Source organism: Dichotomopilus funicola (genome assembly GCF_033296635.1).
Source record: "Dichotomopilus funicola strain CBS 141.50 unplaced genomic scaffold C8A04scaffold_6, whole genome shotgun sequence".
Taxonomy (NCBI): domain Eukaryota; kingdom Fungi; phylum Ascomycota; class Sordariomycetes; order Sordariales; family Chaetomiaceae; genus Dichotomopilus; species Dichotomopilus funicola.
The window spans coordinates 377,503-396,664 of NW_026944027.1; the positions used below are offsets into that span (position 1 = coordinate 377,503).

At 54.4% G+C, this 19,162-nt stretch overlaps 7 protein-coding genes across 7 annotated transcripts; 4 read left to right on the forward strand and 3 right to left on the reverse strand.

Moving 5' to 3' along the window:
- Nucleotides 1-496: 496 nt before the first annotated feature.
- C8A04DRAFT_34684 (regulator of G protein signaling domain-containing protein) lies at nt 497-2,755 on the forward strand (the record flags this gene model as incomplete). Its single annotated transcript, XM_062782915.1, has 3 exons — nt 497-1,054; nt 1,208-2,551; nt 2,621-2,755. The coding sequence occupies 3 exons, from the start codon at nt 497-499 to the stop codon at nt 2,753-2,755; spliced, it is 2,037 nt and encodes a 678-aa protein (XP_062640165.1).
- Nucleotides 2,756-4,675: 1,920 nt separating this feature from the next.
- C8A04DRAFT_25363 (uncharacterized protein) lies at nt 4,676-5,524 on the forward strand (the record flags this gene model as incomplete). The annotated part of the gene is made up of 1 exon (XM_062779531.1): nt 4,676-5,524. The coding sequence occupies one exon, from the start codon at nt 4,676-4,678 to the stop codon at nt 5,522-5,524; it is 849 nt and encodes a 282-aa protein (XP_062640166.1).
- A 512-nt stretch (nt 5,525-6,036) lies between these two features.
- Nucleotides 6,037-7,362, reverse strand: C8A04DRAFT_25364 (RNA pol II accessory factor, Cdc73 family-domain-containing protein; the record flags this gene model as incomplete). The annotated part of the gene is made up of 2 exons (XM_062779532.1): nt 6,037-6,696; nt 6,781-7,362. The coding sequence occupies 2 exons, from the start codon at nt 7,360-7,362 to the stop codon at nt 6,037-6,039; spliced, it is 1,242 nt and encodes a 413-aa protein (XP_062640167.1).
- Nucleotides 7,363-8,110: 748 nt separating this feature from the next.
- Nucleotides 8,111-9,943, reverse strand: C8A04DRAFT_25365 (Bystin; the record flags this gene model as incomplete). The annotated part of the gene is made up of 7 exons (XM_062779533.1): nt 8,111-8,280; nt 8,340-8,477; nt 8,543-8,734; nt 8,794-8,820; nt 8,874-9,061; nt 9,124-9,237; nt 9,294-9,943. 7 exons carry the CDS (start codon nt 9,941-9,943, stop codon nt 8,111-8,113), a joined length of 1,479 nt encoding a protein of 492 aa, XP_062640168.1.
- Nucleotides 9,944-10,398: 455 nt separating this feature from the next.
- C8A04DRAFT_34687 (protein HGH1) lies at nt 10,399-11,656 on the forward strand (the record flags this gene model as incomplete). Its single annotated transcript, XM_062782916.1, has 4 exons — nt 10,399-10,419; nt 10,481-10,630; nt 10,693-10,806; nt 10,874-11,656. The coding sequence occupies 4 exons, from the start codon at nt 10,399-10,401 to the stop codon at nt 11,654-11,656; spliced, it is 1,068 nt and encodes a 355-aa protein (XP_062640169.1).
- A 2,440-nt stretch (nt 11,657-14,096) lies between these two features.
- On the forward strand, nt 14,097-16,054 carry C8A04DRAFT_9548 (major facilitator superfamily domain-containing protein; the record flags this gene model as incomplete). The annotated part of the gene is made up of 4 exons (XM_062785524.1): nt 14,097-14,147; nt 14,246-14,668; nt 14,740-15,257; nt 15,331-16,054. The coding sequence occupies 4 exons, from the start codon at nt 14,097-14,099 to the stop codon at nt 16,052-16,054; spliced, it is 1,716 nt and encodes a 571-aa protein (XP_062640170.1).
- Nucleotides 16,055-16,722: 668 nt separating this feature from the next.
- Nucleotides 16,723-18,443, reverse strand: C8A04DRAFT_25368 (uncharacterized protein; the record flags this gene model as incomplete). The annotated part of the gene is made up of 3 exons (XM_062779534.1): nt 16,723-18,172; nt 18,245-18,344; nt 18,422-18,443. The coding sequence occupies 3 exons, from the start codon at nt 18,441-18,443 to the stop codon at nt 16,723-16,725; spliced, it is 1,572 nt and encodes a 523-aa protein (XP_062640171.1).
- Nucleotides 18,444-19,162: the final 719 nt, after the last annotated feature.

Sequence of the window (19,162 nt, forward strand, 5' to 3'; positions counted from 1 at the left end):
CTTTTTGTTTCTGTAATTTCCGTTCCTTCAACAACCCAACACGGGCAGAACAAATTTCTTTTCTGCTCCCGTCTCGTAGGGCGTCCATCGACGGAACTCCTCACAATCGTCGCATCACGGAAGGCGGCAGTGGGCTGTCTCCACTCGAGCCCATAGGCTGTCACGACCCATTCAGAGGTGCTGAGGTACCTGTACCTGTACTTCCCAGGGGCCCCATGCTCCTACCCTTCGCCCAGGGGACCCTGGTTCTTCCCTCGCGTGGTGTGCCGTTCATTGTCTCTTCTGCTGCCGCCCGGCGCCCGCTCCACGTTTTTTACGACCTCTGCCGGCCGTCCCTCTTTTATTTGAACCGAATCCTGCCCAGTCCCGGCGCCGCCGCCCACGCACACCAAAACTGGCCCCCTACCCCTTCCCAGACATCCCACCATAAAAAAATTAAGGAGCGAAACAGGCCAGAAAAAGGAAACCCTTCTCTCGTTTTTCTGAAATGTGTTAGATGGCCGCGACGTCAAACCCGTCCCCCTCATCACCCTTCGTCGAACCCTCCGCGCGTGTCGTTCCCTCACGCGCCCGACCTCCACTGAATTCCTCCCAGTCGGCGCCTTCTCCCACCTCCGGCTCGACCAACGCCCAGCATCGCCTTCAACACTCGAGTCATCCGTCCCTCAGTTCGCAGCGGTCGGGCGGCTTCCTCGCCTTCTTCGACCGGACCCTCGCCGGCATCGCAGAACCGCGAATCCGCCCGCGCCAATCACTCTCTCGCATTTCCACCAGCCCCGAAACGCTCCCCAGCGGCCAGTCCAGCCCAGAGAAAGGTTCTCGCAGCAGCGCCCGTCCCCCGTCTAACCACGCCGGCCAGGCGGGGTTGCAGTCTAGCACGGACAGCAGACAACCGAGCCCGACTCTTGTCCTGGGCGATCCCCCCTCGCAGCCGTACAGCGAAACAGATCCATCTCTCCCAGAACCAACAATTCTTCCTCGTTTCGACAACAAGATGCACCAAACCTCCTCGCGGCTGCTCCGCATGACGGACGATGACCGCCCGTACACCAAGGTACGTGTCCAGCCAGGAGCAAAGGATCCGGTTGCAGGTGCAGCTGCAGGTGAAAGCTGTTGTCGGCATGCATTGGCGTGTGACATGCTGCAATTGGTCTTGTTATTGGAGGTGGACCAATCCCAGCGCTAACTTGAGGAACCTCACAAACAGGATTTCAAAGATCTTTTTGCGACCTTGATAGTCAGCCTGTTGCCACTCTCGGCGCATCGCGTGCGGCTGACAAAGGTGGAACACACTTTCTTGTCCGAGGATGCTATCAACAACCTGGGCTCGCTCAAGTTCTCCCAATCTAACCGGATGCCCGATCCAAAAGATCCGTCGAGGATCGTAACGACGACGACGACAACGACTTTCTCAATGGCCAAGGATATGGCCCGCTCCATTTGCCAACGATTTCTTGAAGCCAGATTTATCGAGTCGGCGGACGGGAAATACCAGTCGGTGTACACGATGAAGGGCGTGGTATGGCAGTTGACTCCCAAGGGCATCTCGATCCTAGACCGATTCTGCTCGCGGAATGGCATTCAGCAGAAGCAAGTCGCGGAGCTGATTGGTGCCGCCCTGCCACAGTTGGTGAGCCTCGAGCGTGATGGCCAGTCGGACAAGCTACTCACGGACCGTGGCACGGTCGAGGTGATCTTCCGGCGGTTTATCGGTGGCGTTAATGGCTTCAACATCAAGTCAAGCGTGAGCTCGGCCGATTCAGACTCGTTAAGCGATTACCGAGACGGGCTTACTGGCGTCAAGATGGCTGCGGAGCGCAAGGTGGGCGGCAGAACGTTCAAGGATACCTTTACTGGCAAGGCAGCGTCGGATTGGCTGTTGGACTGCTCAACCACCGTCGATAAGCGCGAGACCTACGAGATCGCCGCGCTGTTTGTGGAGTACGACCTTATGGAAGCCGTCCAACAAGACCGATCCTTTGCGCTACAGCACCCGGCGCACAGCTTGTTCCAACCAACAAAGCACGCCATCTACCAAGTCACAGCTAAGGGGAGGGATCTTGCGAATGGTGCCCTAGCCCGCGGCCGCGCATCGGAGAGTGAAGGGGTCTCCGCTTCGCGATCGGGCGGAATTGCCCGTGACTCCAATACCCAACGCCTAGACAAGATCCTTAACGATGCGGCACTTCGTCTGCTCTTCCGTGAGAACCTCCGCGAGACCCATTGCGAGGAGAACCTGTCTTTCTACCTTGATGTCGACGAGTTCGTCCGGCAGTGCAGGCAAGCTATTCGGGCGGCGCAAAAGAACCCTAACAACGCGGCATCTCTCGATGGGATCAAGGAGATCATGGCCCAGGCCTACGGGATATACAATGCCTTTTTGGCCCCAGGCTCCCCATGCGAGCTGAACATCGACCACCAGCTGCGGAACAACCTGGCGACCCGCATGACTAAGGCAGTGGGGCAGGACGTGGCCATGATTGACACGCTCCACGAGGTCACGGCGCTGTTCGAGGACGCTCAGAATGCGGTCTTTAAACTGATGGCTAGTGTAAGTTTATTCCGGCCCGAAGGAGTTGAGAAAAATCTCGAGATGCTCAGTTATCTAACCCACAAACAGGACTCGGTTCCCAAGTTCCTACGCAGTCCCAAGTACGAGCAGACGCTCAAAAACTACGATTTCGATTCCATCACGAGTAACCACCAGACCGGCCGTGTGCCTGAGCGGAGCCAGAGCAGGTCAAAGCGGAATTGACTGTCGAGGATGCCTTCGATAAGGCAAATGCGATCGGGTCGATGATCGAGAAACGATCTCTTTGTCTACACGCGAAGACCGGCATGCCCAGGCCCAGCGAGGAAACATTTTGCCTAATGATTCCCCATTCATGACCTGGAGAGGAAAAAGACACGCATTACGTCCGCATTTTTTGTTTTGTGCACCGTCGTGTACCATTGCAGACTCCGGCGCGCATAGCTTCTTGGGTTTTTCTTTTCGGTTTCCTTCTTTTTCCGTGATATTTGTGTCATTTATTTGCATGGAGGTGAACCGGAGCATGTCCCCGCCCTTTGCGGTTATATCCCTGTTGGTACTCTTCTATGTATCTCTGCGGTTTCTTCTTTGTCTCTTCTCTTTGTTACTTAATTCTCCCTCCTCGTGATGTTCGCCCCTGCGATGATTTCAGTTTTTACTCTTTTCTACGTTTGGTTTTTCTATGTTCAGGGAGATGACATCCTGGCGTTACGGAGGAGCTGATGACATAGATGGGAGAGAGAGAGAGAGAGAGAGAGTGAAAGCACAATCATCTGGCATACCCACGGTATTACAACGAATTTTTTTTCCTTCTCGTCCCAGCTTAAACCGTTGTGCCTGGTTGGTTGGGAGGGTAGTACCTCCCACCCTTCGTATTTCTGCGTTCGTCTGCTGCTGATGTGCCCGGTGGCCGTTTTGTGTGGGCGGTTAGCTAGGGGGGGTGGTAACAGGGGGGGATAATGGGTGAAACCCGGCCATCCAACGTGAGAGAGTGTAAAGACGATACAGGGAAGGGGGGTTGCGCTGCAATGCAAGGGGGGTGATTGGTAACGACTCTACGACCGTCCTGCTTCCCATGTACGCATCGAATAACGAAGAGATACAAATACCTACACTACCCCGCTGGGTTCAAACTAGTGTACTAGTTAGTAGCCGAGAGCGCTCGAATGGTGACGACTTTGTGTGAGTGAAATGTCTATCGACTTGTACGGCACGGAGGCTCGGTTGCGGGGCCGGGCCTTGCAGAGGTTGAGCAGGATAAGAATTGAGTTGCTGGTGCGTGAAGTGACGGATATGTGCTCCGTCTTCCCAACTTACCTTGGAAGCCACCCGATAAAACGGTAGTACTTGGAAGGACGAGGTGGTTTTACATAGTGGAGATAATGGCCATTGTGGCTACCGCAACAACGTCACCTTTTTCCCATCGATTTACTGTCAAGTGTGCGCAACCTTACAACTGACACACGAGCGTTATCACCGGCAGTTGGCTCTCGACCGCCCACTGCACATCTCGGACAGAAAGCGGGGAGGGTCAAGGCCGGAGATTTGGTTTCAATCGCCAACGCGGGAACGGAATGTTACGGTACCCGGGAACGTGGCTACCGAAAGAACCAATGGTATGGTTGTCCCGTTTGCGGCGAAGCTTTTTTCGCAAACCGGGTTACACGTCAGGTCGGGGATAGGAACCCGTTGGTTTCATGAAGTGCGGCCCAGACTAGGTACACTTACACTAGTGGATGGTTGGAACTTGGAAGTCTCGAAAGGAAAAAACTGGGCGGCGGCATGTAACCAGTAACCGCGCGCAGCGGTCTCCCGTTGTTAGTTGCCACTTGACTTGTGGTAATCTACATGCGCTTCACCAACCCTTTGCTGGTTTAACAAAGCAGTTTCTTTAATGCAACTGCAACCGCGCAGATCGGGAGCGCACATTGGGTCTTTTAATGCTTCACCCCACCTTTAATTCTTGAAGCTTGTCTCGAACAAGTCGCCACACTTGCTTTCTACAACTACAACGTCTGGTGACGGTTGTCTAATACAAAGATTCTTCCAACCCACCACCATCATCATCACCCTTCTCGCCCCCAAACCCGAACAAAAAAAAGAAAAAGAAAACAAAACCAAAATCATCAATTAGAAGACGCCACGATGCCAGGGTCCGTCTACTCCGTCGACCTCGAACGCGAGGCCCGCGATCGCACAAATAGTCACCACCACCCACGATCTCGCAACTCTCAAAACCACCACCACAACAACCACCACCACCACAAACCTGACCGCCGCCATCACAACCACCGCGCCCGATCCCCTTCTCCATCCCCCTCCATATCCTCCACCTGCTCAATCTCCTCTTGCTCAACCGGCCTAACAACCACCACACCCACCACTCCCGACCCACCATCATCCAAGCCAACAACAGCCTCAACCTCCAAACCCACCTCCAACTCAACAAAAACAAAACCCGCAAAATCAAAACCATCCAAAACCAACCGCAAAGCCCTGATCCCCCATCCAACCCACGGCAGCGGTGCCAGCAGCAGCAGTGGGCTTGGCAGTAGCGATGACGAGGACGACGATGATGCGCCGGAGGAGTATACCGTTGATAAAGATGGGCGGATTCGGGAGGAGCGGAAACGGGGGGGTGGTGGTCGACATCATCAGGCCCAGCGCAGGGGTGAGAAACGGTATGCGCATGCGCGTGGTGATGGATATGGACGTGGGTATGGGTACCATGGATGGGACGGGTCGGAAGAGAAAGGGGGGAGGTATCGGGATCGGGATGAGGGGGGGTGTGAAGAGTGTAGGTATGGATGTTGTAGTGGTGGGGGGTATGGATATGGGGATGGTGGGAGTGGGAATGGGAATAGGGGGGGTTGGGAGAGAAGGAGGGATGATGTGGATGGGGAGAGGAGAAGGAGGAGAGAGAAGAGTGAGGGGAAGAGGTTGATGTTGGCTGCGGCGGTGTTTGTGGCGGGGATTGTGTTGTGTTGTGATTGAGGTTTTGATTTGCCTTGTTTTATTTGTGTAGGTTTTGGGGAGGGGTTGTGATGAACTTATAACGACTGTTGAGCGAGGGCTTTGGCGTTGGACTTCGGGTTTGACACCTAGGCCATTCATTGTCTGAGGCGGTTGGGATTCATTTACAAAGAGGAAGCTGGGATAGGCGATATGAGGTTACAAGATTCAGCCCAGCAATGGCGATGATTTCCAATACTACTACGAGCGATAAAACGCAGTTGATACCCTGCGCTAACACAACCCACGACGCCAGCTTGGACAGATATTAAGTGCTCTGGATATCATTTTCTTCTCGCTTCTAAGTGAGCTCAACGGGCATCACATCCCATTATCTGTCCTTGTATGTAAATTCCTCATAACGCCACTCAAACGCCCAGCTAATGCCACGAAATAATACAGTCTTCACCCTTATCCCACCTTTTTTGGGGCGCACCAGTTGCCATTCCCGTAAACTTGGAAAACCAACCTTGGCCATAATAAACCAACCACACTTAAATCGAGGTCGGCGCAGCATCCTTTCTCCAGCCCTTGCTCCTCATATTCGCCTCAATCCCCTTCCAAATACCCTCCACAACTTCCCGATCCCTCCAACGACTGGTCTCCGCTCCCGGCTGGCCCGGATCGCGCCACTTCTCCACCGAGCAAGCCATCACGCGATGACCGTACACACGCACCGACTCAGGCGGCTCATCACCCCGCCAGCCCAGATACACCCCGAGCACATGCTTGAACAGCTCCGCCGGGTTGCTCCACCGGTAGTTCTTGAACTGCCACGCCTGTCCCGTCGTGAACACCGCCACCACGCGATTCCAGTACTCCGGCTTGAACTGCTCCGGGCCCTCAACCAGGATAAACCGCATCGGCCGCGACGGGTCAATGTCCTTGATCAGGCGCGAAATGTGTAGCATCGAGGCTGGCGCGCTAGCGTCGGGGGGCGCGTACCGGCCGCCTTCTAGGAACGACTTGGCGTTGGACATGCGCAGGAGGGCGGACGCCGACGGCGAAAGCAGGATGATGGGGTCTGGTCGTCGTGCTGGTTTCTGGTTAAGAGCCAGCGCCGTGGTTGACCCAACTCCTGGGGCCGTTGACGGGCCACCGCCGGGTTTGCGCGTCATGAAGGGTGCTGCGAGCTTGCGGACGTGGGAGAAGTCCTGTATAATCGGTTAGCTTTGCTTGACACGACCCAATGATCAACACATTTAGCAGCAGCAGCAGCAGCAGCCATGTCCACTCACAGTCGCCTTGATCCCTCTCAACACCGTATTCCTATCGCCCATGCGCCTCTCCCCATTGTAGATCTGCGCCAACCGCGGATCCAGTGTCCCCCTTCCCGCGCGCCCCGACGATGACGGCGCTGCCTTAGACGTAGCACCCGCCACCCTAGCGCTCACGCTCACGCCAGCAGTCGTGTCTTGGCCACCGGGCAGCGGTTTAATAAACTCGCTCTCCTCCTGGGCGCCCTCGAGAAACGTGAACAGCACCAACCGCTCAACAAACGCAAACATGTGCACGGCGGCAGACCCGGCCATCTCGTCGTTCAGCTTGATCGCAATGGCATTGTACTCGGGGATGGTGAGGTCGCGGTTGAGCCAGGCGAAGTAGATGGAGCGCACATCGATAGCTTTGCCCTCGGTGGACGTGAAGCGCGTGGGCGCGTCAATAGGGACGGCGACGCGATCGGGGCTGGAAAAGACCAGGTGGGTGGCTTTGGAGAGGGGGACTTCGTCGGACGAGTCGGCTGAGGTCGTCGGGGTGATCTTGCCGCTTGATGCGATCGAGTGCCGCAGGAGCAGCAGCGGGTCTTCAATTGGCGCCATGGCGTCGTCGTCTCGTCGTCTTGATGCGGTAGTCAGGTCCTTCGAGATTTGGGTTGATGTGTAATCGGGTTGTCGAAGGAAAGGCGGGTTGCGATGTGGCGGGAGGGATGGGTTTCTCGGGTTTTCGAGTTGAAGCATGGAGTCGCGATTGTTTAGAGACCCACTTTTCCGCCCAAATGGTGGATTGGAAGATGAAGCTCGGGCCACACATTTGTACCCTTTTGGAATTGTGTGATCCTCCTGCTAATTGTTCATTGTCCCCTATTCATTCATTTTCACCGTAATTGTTCCTCGAGGTTCAAATTTATTTTGAAGATCAAGGCCGAGGAATTAAACACAAGAATTTTTTCTTTTGTACCGAAAAACCACCACCCCCGCTGAACGCCCGCAAAATCATCATAAACATGCCCATTGAATATCATCATAGCCGTCTGAACGTCGCAACATGCCATCATCCCACCCAAGCTCAATACGACGGCTGTCGCTCTAGCTTCTAGATCGCAGCACTATAAGGCGCTTAAAAACGAAAGAGCCGTCCTACGGCTTGCTAGTTGCGATTCTGTCGCTCGGCCCCGTGAAGTGTCGGTGTGATACTCGCAAACCCGAATCCGGTGCTCCTGGCCGAGGTCTTAGCGTTGGTCGTCTCGGCTGTATCAACTTAGGTGAAGCGACGCCGAATCAAGACGCCCGAGAAACATCGCTAGACGCGGCTTGAAGAGGGAACAGGGGTAGACCGCACCACCCTGTTTCATGAATCAACCAACATCGTGTCGTCACCATCAAACGTCGGGCCGGCCGGCTCCACAGCAACACCTCTCCCTCGCCCGGCAAGCAGCTCCCTCCGAATTGCCGGAGCAATCTTTTCGTGGCCGTGGTTCAGGAGAAGATCAAGGAGAGCTTCACGTTGGTCTTCGGTGACTAGATTGGGGTGTGAGTATCTTAGAATACATCACTCCGGGGCGTACAAAGGGACTCACTATCGTTGCGATATCGCTCGGCAAACGCGAGCAGACACTGGTGGAAGATGACCGGCAACGACCTTGGCGCATCGCCATCTCTGGCCGCCGCGGCATAGCGGAGGAAATGGAATACGAGGGAGTCGATACATTGCCAGGCTTGAAGACCGTCAGTTTCAAAGTTACTGAGAACGCTTCCCAGGTTTTGTTGACATGGAACTTACGCAGGGCATACTTCTTCTTCAGAAGAATCAGAAGCATGTGGTTGGTCGCACTAACACACTCAGAGTGCTGTGACGCCTGCTCCGCCGCGATATCGCACAGGGTCTTGATAGCCGCGGCCGAATGAAGAACGGGGATCGACACACGCTCGAGCACCGCCGACACGATTTGCGCCTCGCGTAAGGTGCAGGTCCCTATTATCAGGGTTAATATGAAATTCACTCCTTAGAAGACTAGAATTGGCGAGGCTTACCAGATGCGGCCAGTGGGAAAAGGAACCCTATTTGGCACCGTCAGTAAAACACCTCCCGCAGCACAGCCAAGATGACGAACCCTTGAAGAAACCAGCAGGCTTGTAGAGCCCGCGCTTCAGGCAGTTGAACAAGTGAACGTTCAACTTCTTGTTTTCGTAAATGTCTTCGCGGACCCGTTCCAGAACCACCATCTCCATAAATCGCTGGACAACAATGGGCTTAGCCGAGACGAATATCCTTGTCGCTGCGAAGCAAGCATTTGGCGTCCTGGTAAAGGTTCAGTTAACTATGTCCTCCAGCCCCTTCTGAGCATTAGCAAGGCAACCTACCAGAGGTCCGGTCGTGTTATTTGGAGGATCTCTTCCCAGTGAGGAATTGTCGGTAGAATCTTGAACGGCTTCGGTAATGGGCCAGACTTGTACCGAGCAAGGATGAGCCCAATCCTATCGACCTGTCAGCGCTGACCTCCGTCATGCAACAAAACCGCCTCCAAACGTACTTGGTAAACACCTCGATCACCTTCGGCGGCATCTCGTAGTCCTCCTCAACCGGGTTAAAGTCCTGCTGCTGCTGCCGCCCGCCCTGCATCGCTTCCTTTTCCGCAATCTTGGCCAGAATCAAATCCGCCAAATTTGTTCCCGGCCCTTCCTCTTCTTCACTTCCAGCTCCGCCACCTCCCATCTTCCCATCCCAGCCATGTGTAAGCAGCGGGTCGTCATTCATCGTCGGCGTGATGAACCGGTTAAACGTATCAAGATCAGCCGCGTCAACCTCAATCTCCTCCACAATCTCCTCCTCATCACCCCAAGCCTCTTCGTTCGCAAACCTATCCACTCCATCCTCCTCATCCCGATCACTATCTTCCCCAAAGCGGGATGGGTCGAACTCAAACGCGGAGGGGCCGGATGCGTGGTTGTTGTCGTCGTCGTCGGCGGATTGGAGGTCGTCTTCGTCAATCAGATCACGGCTCATGGCCAGGATCTTGCGGGAGGCTTTGGCATCGACGTAGGCCTGCTCCTCGGCCTGTTTCCGGTCGGCCCGCTTCGACGGTCGCCCTTCCCTGCTCTTGAGCACCCCCGTCGCGAGGAGGTCATCTTCAAGGGGGTTGTGCCGCCGCTTGTGGGATAGTGAGGATGTTGCTTTGGGCATTTTGTTGGTTGTTCGGGGCCGGGATGCAATGTTGGGTGGGAGAATTGACGGTATCGGAGAATAGACTTTTTAGTTTTTGAGCCGGACGGACGACTAATTATTAGGTAAAACACCAGACCGCTCTCAGTCCCTCGGGCTGCAACAGTGCTGGTAATTTTTTGGTGCTGCTTCACAAAAAGTTCACAGGTGGGGCAACTTTCAGGTTGCGCCGGACTGCTGATTGGAAGAACTCTGGGATTTTGCGGAAATACAATCCACCGGGCGTCTTATCAGCAGCAAAAATTCTTATCGATAGCAGTCCTCAAGGCCCCGCGCTGCCCCGCGGTGAGCGATCAGCGTATGAAATTTGTGGTGAGCTGCAAGTACATACAAGCAAGCCGATATATGCACCGTAAAACCTCTTGGAAACGTCGCCGCCATAACCTTGTTATCTTTATTTACCTAGGATAACCGGTATGCCGACAGAACTTGAGGAGGTATGAGAGTTTTCTCGGGAAAGCAGTCAGAAATGATCAGAATAGCTGACCAGATTCATAGCTCGTCGGGTTCATCGCCCATCCGAACCCTCAAATTCGCAAAGTAGCAACTGAGAACTTGGTGCCATACTCGACTGAACAACCGTCAATTTTCAAGACAGAGGAGCTGCTCCCTGTGAAGCATCTCAAATTTCTCATTCGAGATCACCCAGTGAGTGAAAACATTCATGTTGACCCCTGGGATACTCGATCTATAGCTAACTGTTCACGGAGGACATCGCTGAACATGCTCTCACTATTCTAGTCAACCTGACGGCGGACCGTAGTGTCCTTGAGTTTGTGGCGACGGATGACCGGTTCCTTGGGTTTCTTCTCACTAATTTAGTGGTATGTAGTTCCGAGACGCTCCCGGTCGTTCATACATTTATATGCATATGCTAACCCCCAACGACAGGACCCAGAAGAACAAAACGCCAATCTCCTTGCCATGTTGCTAGCAAACTTAGCCAAATGGGACGACCTCAAAAGCATTGCTACCCGCAAACAAGATGCCCCTGCCGCCCTCAAATCCAACGATCTTGTCCTCAACCAAATACTCGATCTCTTCGTCAAAGGAGCCGACGGCACCTACAACAAAAAGGCCGATTTCGACTATCTCTCCTACGTTATTGCCGACCTCTCCAAACACCCCGAAATCAGAAAATTCTTCCTCACGGAGCAAGACTACGACCACGTGGTCCCCATCAACAAGATCAAGGTCTTCACAGAGCACAAATCCGACATTCGGCGAAAGGGCGTGGCGAGCACCATCAAAAACGTGGCGTTTGACGTGCCAGCACACACTTCCTTCCTAGACGAGGACCAAATCAACATTCTACCGTACCTCCTGCTCCCCATCATAGGGGGCGAAGAATACGACGACGAAGACACGATGGGGATGCTGCCGGACCTGCAGCTCTTGCCTCCTGACAAACAGCGGGATTCGGACCCCAACATTATCCAGACGCACGTTGAGACGCTGACTCTCCTGACCACTACCCGGGAAGGGCGAGACCTGATGCGGAAGATCAATGTGTATCCGGTTGTGCGGGAAACGCATCTCCGGGTAAACGATGAAGGTGTCCAGGAAGCGTGCGAGAGACTGGTGCAGGTTTTGATGCGGGATGAAGCGGAGGAGCCAGGGGCGGTGGTGGAGGAGGTGGAGGACGATGAGGAGACCAAGATAGTCCCGGTTTAACCACTTCCGATTCTATGCTTGTGAAAAAGAAGAGCCAAAATGGAAACGCAAATCACGGTTGCAGACATCAATCATCCCGGCCGCCAAGCCAAAATGGCCTTTGAGAGCAGAGAAAAAAATCTGCCAACTGGACGGGTCCGGCAAAGGCAAGGGCTCGCGTGCTCACCTCCTTGCTTGGCCGGCCAAGAACTTGTCGCCGAGACTTTTGGCGCGAGCACGCCATTTCAGCCAAGAACACCAAGCTTCGGGACGAGAAGCATCCCGAAAGCTTGGCCCGGCAGTGTAACGACACGGCTTGATCTGCGAGTATTTCAGGGCTGAATTATTGAAGAGATGAGGCCTCGGCGTCACGGTACTATGTAGTTGGTGGGCGATCTGGATTCTCGTGCGCGGGATATGGAGACGTCGCCTGCAAAAGGATAGAGCTGTGAAAAATAGAGCAACCAGGATACGCTTCAATAAACTTGAAAAAAATCGAATCAACTCACGTCAGCCGCCTTCTGGAATCCAACACTTTTCGTTTCGCCGCGGATGGGAAACCGAATATTGTCTCCGCGAACGCCGAGCGCGTGGTGGTATTGCAGCCTTCAATTGGCCATGCGACGGACGCGTCTTGGACATGGAATATTGCGGCGACGGGCCGATGAGCTGTGGATGCGCTCTTGAATGGGGAAAACTACACTAGAAAATCCTGTCAAGGAAACAAGAGAGATGAAGAAACTGCTGGGTGGGAATCCATGCGGGTTGCAACGATTCCACGAGCGACATCAACCCCGGTCGCCACATGGATGATGCAGTCATGTTTTTTTCACCATTGCGGGTTTGTCGGTTTGGTCAGGAGATGCCCGTGTTGTGATGCGATATTGCAACAGCGGGGCAGTCCTTTTTCGTCACTCGCCAGCCAGCCTGCCCTCGCCCTAACGAGTTTCGAGAAAATCTCTGGGCTCGGGCAACTTGAAATTCCAAGTACCTGGAGGCTGCCCTGCCCAACCTCTGAGATAAGGAAAAATGAATTCCATGCGAGATTTTGGCAACGCCTGGAAATAGCGTCCAAGAACGGGTGGTCCTGCGGGCAGGCGTTTTGGAAGCAACATCCCCGCTGCGTCAGGGGAACAACCCCCCAGCGAACCAGCGCTGCGGAACCCAAAACGTGGTGCTATCTTGGGCTCGTCATTCGTGGTCCCTGCCCCAAACAACGGGATCAAAGGCCCAAGCTCCCCGTGGATCTCCTGCACCCCATCGCTGAGCGGGCCCCCGAGACAGGGGGTGAGGACCGGTGCGACTTGCCGTTTCGGGAAGTTTTCTCAATGAGCGATTGGCTCTGGGCCATTCTGGCCTTGTCAGGGCACAAATAGCCCTTGGTCATGGTTGCCGTTCCTGTCATTCCTGGCACGCTCGTTGGCTTTCCTCGAGACAGTCGTTTGAATTTTGAGTTGGGTCATTGTCCCCCCCAACTGGCCGAAGATGGATAGGAGTCGTGACCGAGAGTCGTTTTGGGAAATGGTGATGGGGGTGACCTCAGGATGTCGGGACTGGCTTGCATGCACATCTTCTAGCCGACAACCGCCGAGATCCTCAAAGGAAAATATATCACACTCTTGCAATTTACAGATGGAAAATGATAAAACAGCCAAATGCCCATCCTAGTTGCCAAGAGGACTGCACATACGGGACAAGAATGCCCAGGCGGCGGGAGGAGCCCGGAGTTGTGTCCTCAGCCGCCACGTGAGAATTAGAAATCCGGACCTCTTTTCGATTTTCAAGAAGGTGAAATCTGAAATTCTCTGCGTCCAAAAGGGCAAGCACGCCAAATTTGTCAGTTCCACACTGTGGACTCAGTTTCCCGAGCGTCCAGGTGGACGCCAGGCACAGAGCGGGCCTGTGAATGCTGTAGCTTGCGCCCACGTGGAACGGCGTTGGGTTCTAAAAAGGTCATGGAGAGGAGACAATGGGGACAGGAACAGCCACCGAGAGGTGGGGCGAACATATCTCAACCTAGCCATGACGGATATCGGGATGGATGGACATGCATGTGGTAGTCATGGATGGATAATTCGGAAGCGTCCGCGGCTGCACTGCATCCCAATAATCCATGTGTAACGCACGCAAGCAATGTCGAGAAGCCCGAACTGGGCTAAGGTTGGACCTGCGGCGCATTTAACTCTTCCCAAACAAACCCGGTTTCCTCTGCACTAAGGTTCGAGGAGGGTACCTAACTGACTCCGGCGTGTTTCAGCTAATAATATATAGCTCCGGTCCCCCCGTTCCTCAACATCCTCCTTCCAATTCAAACACCATTGGATTCGTCATAATCTTTCCGGTCCGACAACCTCGAACTGGATCTGCATCGTAGGAGATATATCCTACTGTGCACCGACATTCCACACACCTTCCGACCTAGGTAACGTTGTGGCCTTCGTCACACACACCCTCTGTCGCCATGGGGGAAACCACCAAGACTAGCGGGAACAACAGCGCGTTCCACAACTTCGTAAGTTCTATCTAGTCCCATCATGCCCATCATGATACAGAAACTGGGATGCGAGGAGTTTGACGGTCCTCAATTGCTAATGCCCCTTTCCTACCTAGCACAACGACTTCTCTCATGTCAAGGACGTCAACGAGAGACGCCGTCTGGCCCTCGCGGAGGTTGACCGAGCTCCGTTCGGATGGTACCACGTGCGGGCCATCATCGTCGCAGGCGTCGGTTTCTTTACGGACTCTTACGACATCTTCACGGCCTCGCTGTTGACCATTATGCTGGGCATCGTCTTCTATCCCGGCGTCGGCCAGATGCCCACGTCCTCGGACACCGCCATCAAGCTCGCTACCTCGGCCGGCACGGTCATCGGCCAGCTTGGCTTTGGCGCGCTTGGCGATATCGTCGGCCGGAAGCGCATGTACGGTGTTGAGCTCATCGTCATCATCTTTGCTACTCTGGCGCAGGCTCTGACTTCATCGTCGCCCTCTATCGATGTCGTTGGTGCTATCATCTTCTGGCGTGTTATCATGGTATTTTTTATTCGTGTGCTTTGCCATGTGACTCTCATCGACATGACACTACGCTAACATCGCGTGAAAAGGGGATTGGTATTGGCGGTGACTACCCGCTTTCCAGTATCATCACGTCCGAGTTCGCCACTACCAAGTGGCGCGGTGCCATGATGGCTTCGGTGTTCGCCATGCAAGGTCTTGGTCAACTTGCGGCCGCCATTGTCATGCTCATCGCCACCGCCGGATTCAAGTCGTCTCTCGAGACGGCCCCGACGCTTGCGACCTGCACAGGGGGCTGCGCCCAGTCGGTCGATAAGATGTGGCGCCTGCTCATCGGATTCGGTGCCGTCCCAGGATGCATCGCTTTGTACTACCGCCTTACCATCCCGGAGACGCCCCGCTATACCTTCGATGTTGAGCTTGACGTCGAGAAGGCTGAGGGCGACGCGCAGGCCTATCTCAAGGGCAGCTCGGGTGCTTCGCCCGACGAACTGACCCGTGCGACCGCCCGCAAGGAGGCCGCTGAGCAGATGAAGGCCCCCCAGGCCAGCTGGAGTGACTTTTTCCGTCACTACTCTAAATTGAACAACGCCAAGCTCCTTACTGGGTAAGTACCCAATCCCTCGACCCCCCCTCCTAGGGAAATCCTAGAACTTATGTCCTGACTTAAACGTCGCCAGAACTGCCCTGTCGTGGTGCTTCCTTGATATCGCCTACTACGGCGTCTCGCTCAACAACGCCACCATCCTGGAGGTTATCGGTTACTCCACCAAGAACGCCCACAACACCTACGAGATCCTGTACAACACCGCGCTCGGCAACCTCATCATCGTCCTCGCCGGTGCTGTCCCCGGCTACTGGGTGACCGTCTTCACCGTCGACCGCTTCGGCCGCAAGCCGATCCAATTCATGGGCTTCGGCATCCTAACCGTTCTCTTCGTCATCATGGGATTCGGGTACTTCCACATCGGCTCCAACGGCCTGCTCGCCATCTTCGTCCTTGCCCAATTCTTTTTCAATTTTGGCCCCAACGCCACTACCTTCATCGTGCCCGGCGAGTGCTTCCCCACCCGCTACCGGTCCACCTCCCATGGCATCTCCGCCGCCATGGGTAAGATTGGATCGATCATCGGCCAGGGCGCCATTGCGCCCCTGCGCACCCGTGGTGGTACCAAGCTGAACCCCAACCCGTGGATGGACCATGTCTTGGAGATCTATGCGCTGTTCATGTTGCTTGGTGTTGGCACCACGTGCCTGATCAAGGAGACGAAGCGTAAGACGCTGGAGGAGCTGGCGGGTGAGGATGACGAGGAGGTGCAGGTGCAGGAGGGAGCGGGGAACATCGCTGCTGTTGAGAACACGACGGAGGCTGTGGCCGGTGGTGAGGAGACTGCGAAACACTAACTAAGGTGGGGGGAATAATAAGGATGAATAGTATTTGCTGTCTGTCTTCACAAGTTACACACTTGCTTTCAAGTTACACTAGAATGGAAAGTTAGTCGATGATGTTATCGTTAAGAATTTGTTTGCTTCTATAAAGGACAATTTACGCGCCTACCTTCTAGTTGCGTGTGTGTCTCAAGTTACGTTAGTATGGAAATTTAGTGGGTGATTTTACCATCAATAATTTTGCTTCTCTCGAGGATTAAGTTGTCACGCTGTAGCGATTAAGACCGGGGGAACTGCCGGGAAGAGAACCTGAATGATGTACCGTGCCTGTTATTTAGAAATAACTAGGAACTTTCGTGCTTTTATCACATACTAATTATTCGTAATCCCATCGTAATAGTGTAGGACAGTAAAGAAAAATGAGGAGAGATGCTAAAAGGACGTGACACTATATCATATTATAGGTTGTCCGTTTGTAGCTTGTGTATTTCCCGTGAGCTGGTACGATTCTTGCATTGACTTAGCACTTTATTCTCAGCACTTTATTCTCAGCACTTTATTCTCAATAATCACCACGTTAATTAAACCCTAACCTTGTACGTAAACTAAGCCAGGCAAACTAATACAAAATACCTACCTAATCAAGTCCACCCAACAAACTCTCAGTTCGATAACCACTATTACTACCACCAACCTCCCCAACCCCAACCCCTATCTTTCCCTTCCTCCCGCTCCCTCTCCTTCTCCTTCTCCTTCTCCTTTTCCTTCCCCCTTTTCATCCTCAAACTCACACTCCTACTCGCAATCCTCCTCACCCCACCACCACCGCTACCACCACCACCAGCACGCTTTCCCGCTCCCCCACCTTGACAATGATCCCCAACACCCTCCTCATCCTTCCCCTCTTTCCCCTCCACATAATTCTTATCCACTCTCAGCGGAAGCGGGTCCATCATGACCCCCGATCGCTGGGTGCCTGCAAGCGTAGTAGCAGACGATGACCAGGGCTGAAAGAAGGAGACCACCCGTTTTCTTCTACTGGTCGTGGTCTTGCTGTGTTGACGGTGGTCGTGGAGAGAGTGAGGGGGAGGGTGTGATAGAAGAGGAGAAACAGGGTTGCTGTCTCGTCGGAGTATCGTTCCTTGTGGTATCGTTTCTTTCAAGTCCTCTTTGGTAGGGATATTTCCCTGAACCCTTACCTCCTTGTCATCGCCCGCTCCATCCATGGTGGTTTCGTTGTATCTCCCGCCATCACCATCGTCCACACCACCGGCGTCCGTAGCCCGCTCCCGATCTCTATTTATGTCCTCGCTCGAACTGGGACTTGATTCCCCACGGGAGGCGGCCAATTCACGCTCAATTAGGTGACTCAAACTAGCCTGTCGTCGTGGGACAGGTAAGAAAGGCCCGGCTCTTTTTTTAATAGCAGGTTGTGGTGTAAGACCTTCGATGCTTAGCTCTTCGTCCTTTGTCTCGGTTTCGTCGTCTTGAGGGAGGGGCGGTTCTTCCTGATGATTACTACGGCGGACATGATTCTGTTTATCATGACGGTGACCCGGGAGGTCAAGGTTGTGCTGGTCAACCTCGTCGGTATCACTCTCATCTCCCCGCTTTGAGGCCATGCTCAACAGAGGCGGCGACCCAGTGATTCTATGGTTGACGAGCGCCTGCTTCGAGCGTATTACACGTTGCATCACAGCATGCGCATTATCAGGACCCCAGTGAGCCGCAATCACCTCTAGAAAGTGGCTACTTCCGGGTTCCGGCGACAACCGGGGCAGTGGTTGACACCACGGTGATGCTGCATTGTGCCGCTTGATCGTCCCTACAGCCGTGGTCTGAATGGTCGTTTTAATACCTGCGATGCCATCATCACACTCTGTCACCGGGCCCCCAACCGCACGTTGATTTTGACCCTGTCTCTGTTTTCGCATGGGTTGGTGAGGAAAGCCGGAGTGACGGTATGTGACGCGGACATGGAGATACTCGGTCACGATACCGCTGAGCTCGTGTTCGAGGTCCTCGATGAGCTCGTCTGACCGCTGACGAACGTGGGTCCGTTGTCGGTGACGGACCGCTCGTTCGAGGCGGATGTGGGCTACAACGAGTTGTCGAGATCCTAAGCGGAGCGCTCTGTATGAGATTACATAAGTGACTTTAGTGACGTGATGTTTTGTCTTTGGGGGAGCAATGGAAGAAACGCACTTGGGACATGATTTATCATCGAGCACCTCTATGATAGTGCTCCCACCGGCCGGTACCAGCTCTGTAAAGACATCATAGAGAAAACCATACTGCATGACATCTATTCAACCGTTAGAGCCATTTCATTCTTCCGTGCAACATAGGCGTCTCTTCACGACCTCATTTACGCCCACTCACCTGGTGTATACTCGCCCCCCATCACTGGACTCTGCACTCCCGCTGGGGCAAGCGCACGGCTCAACTGGGCAGACAACTCAACCGCGACCTAGACGGCTACCGTACCCTCGTCCACCGTTTCATGTTCAGGGATGAGAGCTATCCGGGGAACAAGAACACAAGACCCTGGAAGGTGTGGTGACACTCGGAGAGGACGCTGTCGATTCGCTCCCTGTCCGAGACGGACCGGTGTCTGCAAGGTCCTTGTTCTTGTTGTTCTTGGGTGGTCACCTGGCCCGGAAGGCCAGGGCGGGAAAGGTCCTTGGCGGCCGGAAACCTCGGGCGGCGAGTAGCGGGCGTCGTGCCCCGGGTTATGGGCGGTGGCTGTGGTGATAGTTCCGGCTAGTGACGTCCGGAGCGCGAGGCCCGCTCCTCTCTCCTGGGCGTCTCGACCCGCTGCGCCCGGGTCCGAGCTGGGTTGAGAATCCTGTGATAGATGACGGTCCGCCTGACGTGAGCTTGTCGTGCATAACGCAGAGGCAGATCGTCGCTGATGCGGTCGCTGTTGGCCGTGGGGGTACACGTACAGCGTCTTGGCTGACGTTGGCTGAACTGCTTCTGTGGCTTCCGTTTCTTCTGCTTCTCCCTCTAGTGGCTCTAGTGAGTTTAATGAGACAAAGTGTCAGCAGAACAAAGATGCATAAACGCGGCTTGGTATCTCTCCCCCTCCCTTCCCCCCAGGAATTGAGCCGACCAACCATC